Source organism: Pararge aegeria, chromosome 13 (assembly GCF_905163445.1).
Source record: "Pararge aegeria chromosome 13, ilParAegt1.1, whole genome shotgun sequence".
Taxonomy (NCBI): Eukaryota; Metazoa; Arthropoda; class Insecta; order Lepidoptera; family Nymphalidae; genus Pararge; species Pararge aegeria.
Genome location: NC_053192.1, coordinates 2,665,257 through 2,682,379, shown reverse-complemented (window position 1 = coordinate 2,682,379; position 17,123 = coordinate 2,665,257). Strand labels below are relative to the sequence as shown.

Below are 17,123 nucleotides of genomic sequence, written 5' to 3'. Positions count from 1 at the left end.
ACCTTTTTTTTAAATACTTTTTCAATTAAAAGCGTTGGTTTTAGGACTATTGAAGGTAGATGTCTAATAAATGTAATTTAACTGACTAATTAAACTTTTAAACTATGCAGATCGCCTTTATCATAGCACGAGGCTAACTAGAACGATCCTTCAGCCTCCGTCTCTAACCTTTACTGATTTTCAATAGACGAGTGGTATGCAGAAGAAATATGAATATCTAAGTTTCCATGCTCACTACTCACAATAAGCTGTTCCCCCGTTGGCCACGAGGGTGAAGCCATGAATGTGTTCCGCAGAACGCGATGGTCTTCTGATAGGCGGTCGTCCACGAACCACTCCCGGATACTGCTCGGGTAACTGTTCTTCTTGCCTATAAAGTTTAATACATTTTTTATTCGTTGTAATACGTGGATGAAATCTTTAAATGCAAATCAAAATATGAGGACAAAAAGCTTGATAACAAAGTCAAAGTCAAAGTCAAAAATATCGTTATTCAAGTAAAGCCCATAAATGGCTATTTTGATACATATTTCGTACATTACATGACAAATGTGTAAACGGTATTGAGATGATGGCGATAGCCAAATTCGTAAACTTCGAGGGTTCCAAACGTGGCCTGGTTGAAGATGAAGCCAACAACAAACTTAGCCGGGTGTTCTTTTTTGTTATCACCATCTCACATTGTCATTTAAAATTATTAGAAGAGCAACCTGGTTAGAGCACACACAAGCTTATTTTGGATTACGTATATACCTATATATAATAGGACTTTTCTTAACCTATCGCCGATGCTGAAATTGAAGATTAAGACTAAAATAATATTGTCGTGTATATGACCTGTGCTGGACATGAACCATTACTGGAGTCCCTATATCATATTCTACTAGAGACCGGGAACTAGAGTAATTATGGATCGGAAGAAGAGTCCAGTATAGCAAAATTTTGCTTGTAACATCTTCTGCGCAAGTTTATTTCCCCGGATGTAATGGAGATACTCATGTCTCTCCTCTCACTAAACTTCGATACGTTGACTAAGACCGTCCTCTGTTGCATGAAAGGAGAATATACTTTTTATAATAGTAGTATCTACTTATAGTAGCCCAACTTAACCCACCTATTAACTTATCCTCACCAGTAATAAAACGCTAGTCTATTATTATATAGTCTATGAGTTCTATCTATACTCTTGTTAGTGTTACTTGCTCATCGATTTTGAATAAGTACCTATTATGAATTATCCAAAACCAACTTCTGACAGCAATTTTTACGTGCTTGGAAACGTTTCGAATAATTATGCGTATTCTCGAAATTACTTTGTTGTTTCGTAAGTACTTATTACACGCTTAATACACATTTTATTCCACCCTAATTAGTTATTTTGTTTTGCTTCTGAGTCAGTTCTCTTTGTCTTGTAGGCTTGTTCTTTGTATGATATATTTATATATTTTTATTTTTAATTTGGTAACTGCTCTGCTCTTGTGTACAACTTAACCCTTAAGTCTGTGTTTTTTTCCCCTTTCCTTTGTTCCTGGCAGAGATCGCTTTTTAGCGATAAGGCCGGCCATTGTACCTGTGTTTTATTGTGTTGTTTTTGTTTAAAATTTAATTTCTGTTAGGTGTATAATAAAGTGTATTTTCATTTCATTTCACGCTTAGTTCGCACACGTTACGTTCACGCGCGATTATAAACTTAACGTTCCTAGTTTTAAGGTTCTTTGTAACATTGTGTCTCTATTACCTTTAAATATCTTCTCAGCCAACACCTTCAGCTCAAACTGCTTCTTCCTAGCAGGGGTCAGAGCCAATCGGTACTTCCTCGCTAGCAGAAGTCTATGAAGCCTGTGCAATTCCTTCGAAGCTTGTTGGCAGGTAGCAGGGCAGGGTGGCCAGGACATGTCCAGTAGTTTGGTAGGCAGCCTGGTTGATAGTCGCTTGAGCCAGTGGACTTTAGCGATACCGAGGAACCGGCGGTTTTCAGGTGTTTCTGGACCATTGCGAGTGATGAAACCTGAAGATAGGTGAGATTATATATTTTTCTACTTCAATACAATTTTTTTAAATCAATGCTCTTAATGCAATTGTTTCCATCTATTTAAATACGAGATATAAAGTAGAATTAATATTAAGTTAAGTGATTATTAGTGGCTGAGAAACCTGCTGTCTGAATCATTTGAATTCAGAATTAAAAGTATTCAATCAGAAGCGCTGGTTAGGACTTTGGCTTCACTTTCGGGGGGCTGAATTCGAGTCCCAGCACGCACCTCTAACTTTTCTAAGTTATGTGCTTCTTGAAGTACCTAATTAAAAAATCACTTACTTCAACGGTGAAGATCATCGTGAGGAAACCTGCATGAGTTGAGAGTTTTCCATAATTTTCTCAAAGAAGTGTTAAGTCCACCAATCCACACTGGGTCAGCGTGGTGGACTTTTGCCTAAACCCTTCTCATTATTAACCCGTGCCCTGTTGTGGGCCGGTAATGGGTTGATATGATGATGATGATGAATCAGAACTCATTCGTTCAGAATGGAATGAAACAGTTATAAAAAGATGACCGATTTAGTTACTAACGTCATGAGATAATGTTATTTGAAGGATGTTCAGGTCTCATTAATGTTTATGAAACTTTACTAGACCTACAGTTAATCTGATAAAATCTGATTCTGAAATATATCTGAAAGAATAGGTATCAAGGTGTAGTTTAAATCTATGTTAAAAAATGATGCTGGAGATCAAGAATTTATTAATATTTAACTCACCTCTGATGAAAGCCCTTATGACGTCAGCAGCCTTCCTTCTCCTTTCCCTTAGCTTTTGAGCTAGGAACCTCCTGACCCATTTCTGGATCACAATGGCCGCGGCTCTCATCTTTAAATACTGTTTTCTCTGCCGGTATCCCCTCCAACGGCTTTGGATGATTGTAGCTAGGTCGTTTTTCTTGAGCTGATATGCATCTTCGGTGTCGAATAGTGTTTTGGGGAAACGAATGAATATTTTTGTGCTGAAATGAGGTGAAGTTTTTACTTTAATTATCTTTTATTTATTTATTTATACACTTTATTTGTACACCACAAATAGGAAAAAAAACAATGGACACAACAAAAATAAACTTAAAAGTAGGATACAAAGGGCGGCCTTATCGCTTTGTAGCGATCTCTTCCAGGCAACCTTAGGATTAGGAAAACCAAGGGACGGTGGGGTGTATTATTATTATTTACATACTTACGAACAATTAAACACCAATACTTATCAAGATTACACACATAAAATACTAACAATAATAAATATAAAAAATAATAAACTAATATACACTAAAACATACTTAAATATGAGTAAGAGTTAACTTTCTATGTTTTAGCATTTGCTGATAAGATTTAATTTCGCTTCTTAATTGCAAATATTTATCTACTGCTATATTTGGATATCTTTTACAAGCTAAAGATTTATATTACAAATACTTACTTCCCCATCCTGTATTCTTCTTTTTCGTATTTGAGCGATTCGACTAGATACTGGACCCCTTGTCTTGCGGGTCCTCGGAAGTTAGGCCATGTGTTTGGGCTGAGGCACTTGTATCTGAAATATTAAATAAGGAATGAAGAGAAAATAAGTTAAGAAACTTAAATTCATCCTTGAAGCTCTATCAAAAGTTCCACTGAGGTAAGGCGTAATGATTTACTTGCATATTTTCTTGTAACATATCCGCGTAGTTGTTAGAAGTCTTAATAAAACATATGACGCATTGAATTCAATAAGTAGGCCATACCTTTCTAGGAAAGCTTCGTAGGTGCGTCGATAGGCGAATCCAGCGCGGCGCACGCGCAGATTTTCCATCAATCCAAGATATTTCACTTGATGCGAAACCAACTTATCATCGAAGGACACTAGGGAATTAAAATTTAGATGTTGTTTTGATGGTTTTTGAAGATTAACAATAATAGACTGCAGTTATAAGATAAAATTACTAGATTCGTATTTCTAGAAGTTTGAGAAAAAAGAGATAACTTATATAATATAACTATATAGATATATTTTAACTTACATTCAATAAAGCAATATATTGTGGTATAAATAAAGATAATATAGCATAGCTCAATTACAATCAATTTAAGGGTCCAAGGTAATATATAATAAGATAGATAAATACGATTTGAGAGAGAAAGGGTTTGCAATAATATAACCCATTGACATTAAAATAAAGGACCCAAGAAAATAAGATTTGAAAAATAAAAGTTGTAGGATTAATTCGCACTATTCGCTAAAGCAATCTAAAATCGAATGCAGCTTTTCTATCTGCAAATATCCAACAAGTATTTTAAAAATTCTTGTGTTGTCAAATTTTTTTATGAAGACAAGTCAAATGAATATTTAAAAAAAACTTACTTGGTGCCTTAAAATCATTGGGCTTTATGCAGCGAATGTAAGATGGCTCTTTGCTGCTGAGAATCTTAATTAGCTCATTTAGCGAGTTTTTGAATTGTGTTATGGCCGTTTCTGGACGCTTCTTTGAAGCCAGGTTAAGGTCCTATAATGAATTGTTTTCCATTATCACACATTCAAACACACCTCTCCTTTACTACACAAATATGACGGCCGACTGGCGCAGTGGGCAGTGACCTTGCTTTCTGAGTCCAAGGCCGTGGGTTCGATTCCCACTACAGGTAAATGTTTGTGTGATGAGCATGAATGTTTTTCAGTGTCTTTGTTTATATGTATATTCTAAGTATTAATGTATATTATTCATAAAAATATTCATCAGTCATCTTAGTACCAATAACACAAGCTACGCTTACTTTGGGGCTAGATGGCGATGTGTGTACTGTCGTACAGTGGCGTGCACAGGGTTTTTGCCAGGGTATGCATAAAGCAGGTACATGGCATAAAATGGAAATTTTCTCCTCCAATATGACTTATATAAAATAATTTGGGTATGCAGTGCTTTTGTGCATGTATGAAGTGCACGCCACTGCTGTCGTAGTATATTTATATATCAGTAAATTCGTCATATGATTATTATCAACACTTTTGTATAATAATCAATATCAAGTACCTTAAAGCAAATGCCAGCAATCTTGTTCCCGCTTGATGCCATGAGGCTCTGCAGATCTCGGAACAGCAAATCATTGTTCTTCTCGATAAATGTGTTCACGTTGTATGTCACTTCTCCAGCGTAGTGGACAAGGCAGAATTCCTGTGAAAAAACCACGAAGACCAACTTGTGAGGAATGTTAACGTACAGCATTGAAAAAAAACGTGACATGTTAACACTAATGTTAGGTGATGGTGATAACTGCATTCGTTAACTTAAAACTAAAGCTAGGAGGGTTCCAAACGCGCCTTGGTCTAAGAAGAGCCCACAACAAACTAAGCTTAGGTATATAATATGTAGGCTACATATTGAAGATCTTGGCAGAAAATGAGAAGTGAAACGATATTATTAGTAAGAGATCCTTTTTAACCCAGAGTTGCTGTTCATTTCTAAATAAAATGTTTGATTTGAATTGGAATGAAAAATTATTTATATATAATATTGCCTTAAAGGCATCTTAGTTAAACAGTAATAGATAGATTGGTTCTTAAATAGCTTACATCTCTTCCCATAATTTTCTGCGTTTTGGAGTCGACTTTCTGATGGGACTTGAAGTGCGCATGTCCGTCTAATCGCTGTGACAATTTCTCCAGAAAACTGAGGTCCGTAGCGTCTCCAGGCCGCAGACATTCGTCGTCCAAGATTGAGATGATACCTAATGTGTAAAATATATTTTTAAACCCTACTTTCAAAGACAATTGACAAGCGGTTTTTCTTTTTTTTATAGTAGTAGTAGTAGTAGTAGTAGTATAGCCATATGGCCAACCTGTTGGTAATTGTAAACTCATCGCCTATCAACACAGAAACACTTTGCAGGGTATGCGAGGGACACACCCTGCAAATTGCAATGCTAGCATGGGCAGGAAACAATTATCTCCCCGGGGAAATCATAAAAATGTATCTTCTCCACCAGCTTCATCAACTTTCAGAACATTGGCGCACAAGTGGAAATAATATCCATATATGTGTAATAATACGTCAGGGGATATAATTATTTTTGTCTCCTGCCTGTGCTAGCCCTGCTAATTGGTTGTTACTATTGCTATTGGCCAGTGGCGTTCCTTTCATACATGCACAAAATCACTGCATACCCAAATTATTTTATATAGCTCGTATTGGAGGGGAATATTTATATTTTATGCTATATATCTGCTTTATGCATACCCTGGCCGAAGACCCTGTGCACGCCACTGCTATTGGCTATAATACGCAATTAGAGCGAATTATCGAGGGATGTTATCAAGGTATATAATTTTTGTCTCCTGTCTGTGCTAGACCTTCTGCAGTGTGCTGACCCATGTCCATCAGTCTGAGGCTCAAGTGTTAAGTCCTATGTGTCTGTAATAACACCGGCAACCACGTTCTTCAGACCGGAACACCGCAATTCTGCTTGGTAGCAGAAATAAGCAAGGCGGTAGTATTTCCCTGGACGAATTCTGCCACGAAAAGTCGAAGCAGTTTTAAACATCGAAGGGTTTTTAAACAGTATAGACCCATTATTTTACATTAAAAAAGAGGTTCCTTACATGCAAATTATTGAATTGAATGTCGGAAGATTAGTTACCCCTGTGTCTTTCCTCAATGAGGTCACAGATGATGATGTTGTTGAAGTATTCGACGGGCACCCATTCGATGCCTTCGCGCAGATATTCCTCTTGCTCGGACTTGAGGGTTAATTGGATGAACAGCTGTTGTAGCTTCTCGTTGCAGAAGTTGATGCAGAATTGTTCGAAACTGAGGATCAAGTTTTCTTTGGTCGTAAATATAATTTTAGAAATACTTAACAGCTACAACTGTTTTACCCTTTGCGCTTCAAATAACACTCTGGGACCAAGAACCGTTTGGTATTTTTTTTAATTCCAAATTTTAATTCAAATTCATTGATTTCAAGTAGGCCTACTTTATAAGCACTTTTGAAAGGTCAAGTATGTATGTTTGTATTGACTCTACCACCGGTTCGGAAAGCAGATTCTACCGAGAAGAGCCGGCAAGAAACTCAGTAGTTGCTCTTTTCCAACATCAACATTTACAATCATTTTTCTATCTTGCGGGAGATGAGAGCGAGGCTGGCTGCTTCCAATCTACCTTGTCATTGAGGAATTCATCAAATGTATAGTAACCTCGCTGTACTAGGTGCTTTTTCCCAATTTTTTTTAATGTATGCATTGGAAGGTCAAGAATTTCCATAGGATTCATGTTGTAAAAGCGTACACTCAACCCCACAAAGGAGTTCTGCACCTTTCGCAGACGATATGCAGATATGACTAATTTTTGTCCGTTTCTGGTAAGTAGATTGTTAATTTCAGCTTTTTGTTTATAAAGAGAGTAATATTTTGTAATATCTATTAATGATTTTAATTGCTTGTAATATCTATCAATGATTCAAATATTGCTTATGCTAGCATAATTAAATTGTAGCTCGGCATTTCAGACGTGATCTCATTTTTTCTAGTAACAATTGACGGACAAAGCAGATGGCCCGCCTGGTGGAAAACCAATTTCTATAAACAGAGCAACACTTCACAGGGGACGCAAGGAGCACACCCTGCAACATTTTTTTTTAAACACCACCCTGTGTCCATCAGTTTGAGGCGTGGGTGTTAAGCCTCACGTGCCTGGAATTACAGCGGCAACCGCGCCCTACAGACCGGAACACAGCATTGCAACAATGCTGCTTAGCGGCAGAAATAAGCACCGCGATAGTACTTGCCCGGACGAGCTCTGTCACAAAATGCTCGACTATTAACCACTTAAGTATATCGCGACTAAGAACCAATAACAGATTATGGGAGAACCGAAAACTATAAGTACTGATATTTTATTTTTTATTTTTTTAGGACAGAAAAAAATTACATATTACAAAAATAGCTCTTAAATTTAGGAAAAAGAAAAAAATGGGGTTATTATGTAATCCACAACACTACCCACATTATAGTATAAGGAACAGTAGGGCGATACGATGTAAATACAAGTAACACTTACTATGACAGATAATATTAATTGTAGGTACCTAAAGTACCTACCTAATCAAAAATTAAAATTAACTGTCCTAGCTATTAGCATTACCTTAATGCAAAAAAAAAAAAAATACTCTAGTGCTATTAAAAAAGATACAAAAAAAAAAACAACAAAGGAATAGAAAATTAATTGATTGATTCAATAATATATATATTTTATTTATACATTTGTATAATTTTAAATATTATTTATTGCACCACCTACCTCTTTTCTATGTTTTTTCCTTTTACGCCATTGGTTGCCTGTAAGAAATCGCTATGTAGCGATAAGGTCACCAAATTGTACTCTCTTGATATGTATTTATATCTCCGTAACTACTTTTTTTTCTTTGGTGTACAATAAAAGTGTATTCATTCATTCATTCATTCATTCAAAAGAAAGGAAAGAAAGAGAACACACATTTAACTTAGAAGACTAAATGACTAATCAGAGAAAATAATATTAATAAATATTGATCAAGTTCTAGGAAATAATACGAATATTTCAATTAGCTTAAGAGCTTTTTTAATAGTTCTTTTGTAGCTAACTTCAGACAGAAAGAAGATGTCAATGTTTGAGAAATTTTATTAAAAGCGTTATTGCGTGCGTTATTATATTAGATAAAGGCTCGCCTATTGCCTATGAAGTACTAACCTGTTCTTGGGGAATATTTCAAATCCGTATATATCCAGGATTCCAATAACGGAGTCCCTGGAATCTTTTTGTTTTGGCGCCAAGGAGGAGTTCAGCCTGGAGACCAGCCAGCTGAAGTGCTTGTCGTATATTGCTTTCGCGAGGGCGTCCCTCGCGTACTGAGCCTGTTCAAAGTCCAGGGGGGTTGTCACCACGTCCCCGCGTGCTTCGATTGTGCGGCTAGTAAGGGCCTCGCGCAATTTGCTTGAGTTCACTTTAAGGAGCTGTGGAACATTAGGAATTATAGTCTTTTACGGATCTCAAATTTGGTCGCTAATCATAGTCCTCATAAAAGGGCGATGAAAAGAGCTATGTCAGGAGAATCTCTAAGTGATTAAATCAGAAATGAGGAGATCCATAGAAGAACTAGAGTCACTGACATTGGAGAGGCTGTCGTTGAACATTTCAGTGGTAGTATCTTATGGCTGCATTAAAAGAAAAGTGAAAAAGGATTTTACACCACATGGAAGTCGACTATATCTACACTTTTGAGTCTCCTACAATTTTAAATAAGTAAAAAAAAATATTACGACGATACACACATCGTCATCTAGCCCGAAAGCAAGCATATGATAAGGGTACTATTTGTAAGGTAGCCGATGAATATAATATACATAAATACTTATAAAATATAGATAAACTAACCCGGACACTGAAAAATATTAATGTTCATTACACAAACATTTTCCAGCTGTAGGAATCGAACCCACAGCCTCGGCCTCAGAGAGGAGGGTAACTGCCCACTGCGCCAATCGGCCGTAAATTTTTTTTTTTTTCTACAATTTTTAAATTTCTTACGTTGATGTTTAAATAGGTACCACACACACACGATTCTAGATATCGCAAAATTTTAACGTTAAGATAAAATAATCATAATAATAAGAAATATCACATCAAATCATCTTACCTCCGCAACATTAGTACTATTTGTATCGTGCGAAAGAATTTCCGCGTATCCCTTGTCATTTTGGACAAATTTAACGTTTCCAAGATGCAGTACACTGGCCACGATCTCGAAGATTTCCTTCTGCTCGTCTTCTCCGATCTCGATTACTTTCATTGCTGATCTGACTGTTCGGAACTGTTCTGCATCATTCAATTTTTGGCTTGCAGGTGTGACCTGAAGATGGATAATGGAATGAATTAATTTATCAATTAAGCTACATTATCAATAATATTTGGGCGCTTGGACAAGCGTGAAAAATATGTTGAACTATAAATATTACCTACTATGTCATTCCACCAATAATTAGTTTGGAGTTGCAAATTGTGACATACATAACTAATTCGACGATATGAAAACGGATATTTTATTGTATGAACGTGTAAAGAACTGCAAAATTAGGTTGAAATGTGCTAAAATAGTTTTTTAGGCTAGTTGCATGAAAAATTACAAACAATTTTTGTAATTTTTCCTCGCCTAATTTAAAATTATTTACTAACGAAGAATTTTAATGACATAAATTTTTCATTCCAAGGTTGTACACCACTGTGGTTACAAGTAAACCACATTATTTGTAAATCAATACGAAGAAACATGAGTTAGGTAGGTCCTACAGACTACTCGATGTGGCTTTTGCTGTCAAAATAATGTAATTGCACTCATGCGAACTGAGTGCAGAGTTTATAATTACATTATATTTAATTGGGTCGAGACTTCACAGAGTCTTACGTTTATTTCATCATATTAACCATTACAGGCCCACTACAGGGCAAGGGTCTCCTCACACAATAATGAGGCCGTAGTACCACCACGCTGACCCAGTGCGGATTGGTGGACTTAACACTTTTGAGAACATTATGGAGAACTCTCAGGCATGCAGATTTCCTCACGATGTTTTCCTTCACCGTTGAAGCAAGTGATATTTTAAACCCTAAGAACGCACGTAACTTAGAAAGGTTAGATGTGCGTGCAGGGTTTCGAACTCGCCTCCTCGAAAGTGAAGTCGAAGTCTGGGGTTTTAGAAAAATTAAGTTATGTAGGTATCTATCAACCAGACGTTCAAAACAATAATAATAAAATTTGGGATAAATATCCCAAATTTTTTAAATCCCGGTTTTTAGTATAGATTCGGAAACTGTTAGTAGCAATATGAACCTACTTATATTAAAGATTTTAATATAAGTAGGTAGGTTGAGTCTGACTACCCTCTTTCGTGTTCTCTTTGTCGGTATTTCACGAACTGTTCGACACACTACACTAACAACGTCACTTGTGTCTAGGACGTGTGGAAAAAACACATACATACACACAACCAGAAACATAAGGTAGTGTGTGAAAAGAGCAAGAATGAGAAGAACTATCCACTTCTTCCACTGTTCGAAAGCACATAAATCATCATACTTACCAAATCAGTTGTATATTTATATACTTCCGGTCTGCTCTGCAACCTTAAGTGCTTCATCAACTCCGCATCACCCCCTGCTATTAGCTGATAGAATATATGGTAGTTTCTTTCTCCTGACATTTGACTTATAACTCTTGACTTCTCCAATAAATAGTTCAGGATATGTCCACCTTCCGGTGACCCCTCATAATTGAACTGTATATCCATGTATTTACCGAATCTGCTAGAGTTATCGTTTCTATTGGTTTTAGCATTACCAAAGGCTTCCAATAAAGGATTACTTTGCAGTAGTTTGTCTTTGACTGTTTCAACTTTGCGTAAATGTTTGGTGCGTGCAGCTATATATTCTAGGACTTTTTTGGATGCTTCAGTTTTACCTGAGCCGGATTCGCCTGAGGAAAAATTTGGTTTTGTTATTTTGTGATATTTATTTTTCTAACTGACTGATTTACTTCATAAAAGAAGCTTGTTAACTCGGTTCGCAATTTTCCCTAAAGTAATCATTCTAAATTATATTTTCTTAGAGTGCAATCTAGTTTAAATTAATAAAAAGTAAAGTTACTTATATTCATATTTACCTGAGATTAGAATACATTGTTCTCTGTGCTCATAAACTAACGATCTGTAGGCATTATCTGCTATTGCAAACCTGTGAAGATAAATATAGTCAAATTATCTTATTATCTACTAATAGTTATTGAATTTGTTTTGCGTTGCCCTTTGCATAAAGAAGTGTAGAATGTTCCTTGCAAACTTCTTTTCCACATGTAAACCGTTCCGTTCACAGTTTCACATAACCTCCGTTCTGTTTGGGGGTTGTAGGTAGCCATAAAGGTACGTGCAGAGGGTGAGAGTTAACAAAGTAACCGTGTGTAGTTTTATCATAATATACGCACGTTGCATATAAACATTATATTATTATAAACCCAGTAAATACCATACGGCCACTCTATCTTCGATACTGACCGGCACATTATCAATATCGAGTGCTGATATACAGATAGCATTGTGTGTGAAACAATTCAAAGTAGCTCTAGGTAATGGAGAGCACGATTAACTTTCATGTTGATAATATACAAGGCTATTTTGAAAGCGGATGCTATGCTGATTTATCATTACCGACCCCGGGCACATGTCTCCTTTTAAATAAAGTATTTTAGAACGTAGTCTAATCCGCTGGCGAGGCGCGGGTTGGAAGACTTTGAGAATTACTAAAAGTCTCTAGACTTAAAAAAAGTCTCTTTTTTAAGTCTTTGTAAGTCTCTATCTGCGGATTGGTGAAATTCACATATTTATATTTATTTATTTATTATGGAGAACTTTCAGGCATGGAGGTTCCTTTCCGATGCTTTCCGCTGAAGGTGCTTCAAAGGCATTAAATAAAATGGCTACGGCCGCCATGTTTGTGTTCGGAAAATAACAATGTAAGCGAGTTGAGTATATATTATGTGCGATAAGATTAGTAATATTATAAATTACTAATTAATGGCACGATAACAAAAGATTTGTTGCAGGCAACATGGCCGCTACTAATGAAAAGCTTTCGAAATTTTCTGTTCAAATATTGTGAGATAGAAGCAGGCGTTACAATATTTTTAGTACACTCTAGTCCTTGAATGTATGGCAGGTGATCGTATGACAGATTTATTAATCCCATAGCTCTAATCAGTTTCTACGCGGCATTGTTTCGGACAAAATCACCTGATTTCATCTCTAGGTCGGTCGGGTGGAAAACTAGCCACGGCTAAAGACTGGCTAGACCACAGAAAATTATGTAACTTCCCAAATCGCTAGGGAGCTATCCCTAGATCTCCTTTTATTTTCCAGGGACCTCAGCTCTAGCCACGGGTCTAGGTAGGTCAACGGTTGTTGAAAACCCACCCATTACCATTCAACCCAACCAGATTAATATCCTTTAATTACAGATTGAATAAGAAACATACAGGAAAAGAAACAGTAAGGAGTATATAGTACACAATTTAGACATGCAAAGGCAGTCTTATTGCTACAAGCAATCTCTTACAGGCAACCTTTGTAGATAGGACTTGCAGCAAGAGAACGGGATAGTGCCAAGAGTGTTATATATATATCGATTGCTTGATGTTAAACTATTCATACATATTACTTACACATGTGGCGGAGCTTCGAAGAAGGCTTTCTTGTAATAGAGAGTAGTCTTTTCCTCTGTATAGATGGGCAGGTTCTTGTAAGGGTTCACGGAGATCAGTACATTGCCGATATAGGTCTGAAAAGAATTAATTGTCATTTATTATATATCTATATGGCTTTGTTTCCTCCATCTTACAAAGTATTTGCCCGATAATTACCACGCTGGGCTGGCGGGTTGGTCATCGCAGGGCTAGACTGATCGCACCGGCGTCGCTGCTGCCCGACACCGGTCTGTGCCATCAATTTAGTCTAGCCAATTTGAAGTGGTTATACCGCCACTTGTAGGCGCCAGAGCCTCGTCGGTTAGACGGCAGGGTGCACCATGTGCAGGTGAGGTTGGCATTTTGGGAGGCTGACTGGTACTAGCCTCCCACTTACACCCCAGTGCAGGTCGGCCCCCAACGAGGTGGACAGATGACATCAGGCGAGTCGCTGGGAGCCGCTGGAAACAAGCGGCCCAGGACCGTGTATTGTGGAACTCCCTACAAAAAACCTACCTGTCCAGCAGTGGACGTCGATTGGTTGACATGATGATGATGTTGATATATTTTTAAATAATAATTGGCGGACCGAGCCGATGGCCCATCTGGCATCTGCAAATGTAAAACTATTGCCTATAAATAGAGCAAAACTTCGTAGGGCATGCAAAGAACACGTCCTGAAAATTGCTGCCTTGTAGCAGTAAACCCTCATGTGCCTGTAATTAAATCGGCAGCCGCGACCAGAAAATAGTAGTGCTCGAACACAGCTATGCTGCTTTGCGGCAGAAGTAAACATGTCAAGTTAAATAACTCTGAAAAGCTGCCTGCCTAATACCGTACATATTTGTATGATGTTTAAATTTTGCACGCCATGTATGGCAATACAATTAACCTAAAACCTTTTAAGATATGTGTATTTTGAAAAAAAATATAGCGCAGTGGGATGGACTTTGACCTCACTTTCGGGGGGCAGATTTCGAATCCCAGCACGCAACTCTAACTTTCCTAAGTTATGTGCATTTAAGCTATTAAAATATTACTCGCTTCAACGGTGAAGGAAAAACATCGTGAGAAAAACTGCATGCCTGAGAGTTCTCCATAATGCTCATAAAGGTGTGTGGTGTCTACATAAAAGTGAGTGGTCGACTTCACTTTCCTGCATCAACGGTGAAGAAAAACATCGTGAGGAAACCTGCATGCCTGAGAGTTCTCCAGAATGTTCTTAAAAGTGAATGGTGTCTACCAGTCCGCAATAGGCCAGCGTGGTGGACGTGGTGGACGGCCTTAACCGCTTCTCATTGTGGGAGACCCGTGCCCTGTAGTGGGCCGGTAATGAGTTGATATTGTGATGAATAACTTATCAAGTAAACGCCTGTCATTTAATTTTTGGGAACGATCGCAGATAACCACCTTAAGGGTAGCAACAGGGTGATCGGGGGATTGGGGCGAGCGCGAAAGCATGTTTGGCTCCCCGGGCCTGACATGAGGGGCAAAGGAGGGAAGACCGATCTAACGAGGTCCGATCCCTCGGCTTCGGTCGATGTTTCGGCCTTTTGGCCTAACGAAGAGTCAAGAACCCTCGCTCGGATGATGTCAAAATCGGATATGGTCGTCTGGGTTGTAAAGGAGCAGCATAAAGTCTTACACGTCATCGGGCTCTCGGCACTTCAGCTCTCAGACAATACAGACAACGGTGGGTTCACTCACATACATGATACTTTCGTAGAACTACTTCCTGATATTGCCGATATAGCAGCGCAAGTTCTGAACACTGACGCGCTCTAAGCTCTGCAGGGGAAACTCACAGACAATACAGATACTGGAGGGCGATAATACTTTCGTAGAAAGGCTTTTTGACGTTCTCGATACAGGAGCGGAAATCCTCGAGCAGCACGAAGTTCTGCATAAAGGCGCGCTCGTGATGCTGTAGCGCAAACACAGAGAAAATACAAATAATGGTGGGGGGATTTACTCACATAGATGATGTTCTCATGGAACCGCTTCCTGAGATTGTCGATGAAGGCAGCCTCAGAGCGGAAGTCCTCGAGCAAGACGAAGTCCTGCACGCCGACGCGTTCTCGGTGTTGCAGTGCATGCTCCATCACGCCTTGCACCGACTCCGGCCGTAGGAGCCTGCGGAGAGCACTTTACGTTACATAATATGAAGCTAGATGGCGCAACAAGATCCTACACCACGCTATCAAAGTTTGTATAAAGTGGGAGCCCATTGCTAATAAACAGAGCAAAACTTCGTAGACGTTTCAAACAACATTTATATGATAAAATGTATTAGGTTCTATCAGCGTACAAACTATTTTTTATCTTTACGATACTACTGACACTTGACATAAAAAAAAATTATTGTTATCTCCAACGAAAATTAGAGTAAGATTTTCATTGTCATTAAAAAAAATACATATAATATAGGTATTATATCCATGGATTACTGGCTTATGGTTATGTTTAATTTAAAAAAAATTAATTATTAAATTTTAGGTCGCGTTTTAGTTTGTAACGTTCTTACATCGAATTAGATCACGTCACGGCCTTAATTGTGAGTCTATAGTTATTATTTATGCATATAAAGCTCATATTTATCAGCGCAGCGGTTTGTTCTAAGCACATGTGTCATCGGTTTACTTCGAGCCAATAACGTCATTCTTGGAACTTGGAAGCGAAAACATTCAAATATGTATCCGGTCGATAACTTGACCCTTAGTATCAAAACGCACTGGGAAACGCAAAATTAGCTTATAAATGTAATTGTAGATTCAGAGATAACCCGTGGATTAAAAATCAAAAGTGTGAGCTGATAGAGCTGATAAGAGCTGCCTCGGCAAGGGTGAATTATATCTAGGTATATGTTGAGACCAATGTGGACTCGAAAGAAATTAAAGCTTTATTTGAAGATTTACAGCAAGATGAAAGAAAAATTTAAATTACCTCCTTTGTGATTTTCCCTAAAGAAGTTTTCACATTAAAAAAAAAATATAATAAAAAAAATCTTATTGAAGGTTAGCTTGATTTTACTACCCTTGTGTCGTTTATACGTCGCTACGCTAGCAGCCTGTCTGACCAGACCAGAGGCCTTAGATTTACATTAAAAGTAGAAACAAACAAAGTCAAAATGATATGGAACTTACTCACTTACTTTGTTGCCAATTCCGTACTTACTACGGCTTTATTTTACCCCAACACCCTGTAGAGTGCTCTAATTTGAACTTTAAAACAAGGCGTATAAGTTACATTTTACTCTGAATTCGCAGCATCGAGGTATTCGATAGCGACTCTACGTTCGCGAGCATGCGAATGTCTTTCTAAGCGTTGTATATATATATATATATATATATATACAACTAAAGTAACATATTATATGTCATCGTAAGCTCGCGATTATTTTTATCATACCGCTATTGCGTCTTAGAGCCCTGTAGTGGAATAGAAGAGATGTTTATAACGCTAAATGTAATATTAATTGTTACTATTGATTGTCTCCCGAAGCGGTGATAGCGCAGTGCGTATGAGCTCGACTTCATATTCGGGGTGCCAAGTTCGAATCCCAGCACGGATCTCTCGAAGTTATGTGTGTTTTAAGTATCTTATTAAAATTCTTGCTTCAATGGTGAAGGAAAACATCGTGAGGAAACCTGCATGCCTGAGAGACCTGCATGCCTGAGAGTTAATTATGTAAATTATATAGCCTTAATGAAATTAATTGTAATTAATCTAATTATGAATGTTATTAATTATTTTTAAGTTAAGATTTGCTTGTTTTTAAATGGGCTAAACATTGTTCTGTATAAGTTGTAACATCTATAATTTGACATGTTTTCTGCAAATAAATGATT

General features: G+C 37.6%; 1 protein-coding gene across 5 annotated transcripts in view; it reads right to left on the bottom strand.

Moving 5' to 3' along the window:
• The window catches only part of LOC120628541 (unconventional myosin IC), a 66,945-nt gene that overhangs the window by 5,313 nt on the left and 44,509 nt on the right, over nucleotides 1–17,123 (bottom strand). For all 5 annotated transcript variants that reach the window (XM_039896934.1, XM_039896935.1, XM_039896938.1 and 2 more), the window contains 15 exons: nucleotides 15,252–15,408; nucleotides 13,255–13,370; nucleotides 11,704–11,774; nucleotides 11,126–11,517; nucleotides 9,685–9,897; nucleotides 8,739–9,001; nucleotides 6,652–6,821; nucleotides 5,588–5,742; nucleotides 5,049–5,189; nucleotides 4,382–4,523; nucleotides 3,765–3,882; nucleotides 3,461–3,574; nucleotides 2,758–2,999; nucleotides 1,739–2,008; nucleotides 243–370 (listed from right to left, as the gene is read on the bottom strand). In XM_039896934.1, coding sequence (XP_039752868.1) covers nucleotides 243–370; nucleotides 1,739–2,008; nucleotides 2,758–2,999; nucleotides 3,461–3,574; nucleotides 3,765–3,882; nucleotides 4,382–4,523; nucleotides 5,049–5,189; nucleotides 5,588–5,742; nucleotides 6,652–6,821; nucleotides 8,739–9,001; nucleotides 9,685–9,897; nucleotides 11,126–11,517; nucleotides 11,704–11,774; nucleotides 13,255–13,370; nucleotides 15,252–15,408 — 2,692 coding nt within the window. The remainder of the gene's footprint in view (nucleotides 1–242; nucleotides 371–1,738; nucleotides 2,009–2,757; nucleotides 3,000–3,460; nucleotides 3,575–3,764; nucleotides 3,883–4,381; nucleotides 4,524–5,048; nucleotides 5,190–5,587; nucleotides 5,743–6,651; nucleotides 6,822–8,738; nucleotides 9,002–9,684; nucleotides 9,898–11,125; nucleotides 11,518–11,703; nucleotides 11,775–13,254; nucleotides 13,371–15,251; nucleotides 15,409–17,123) is intronic.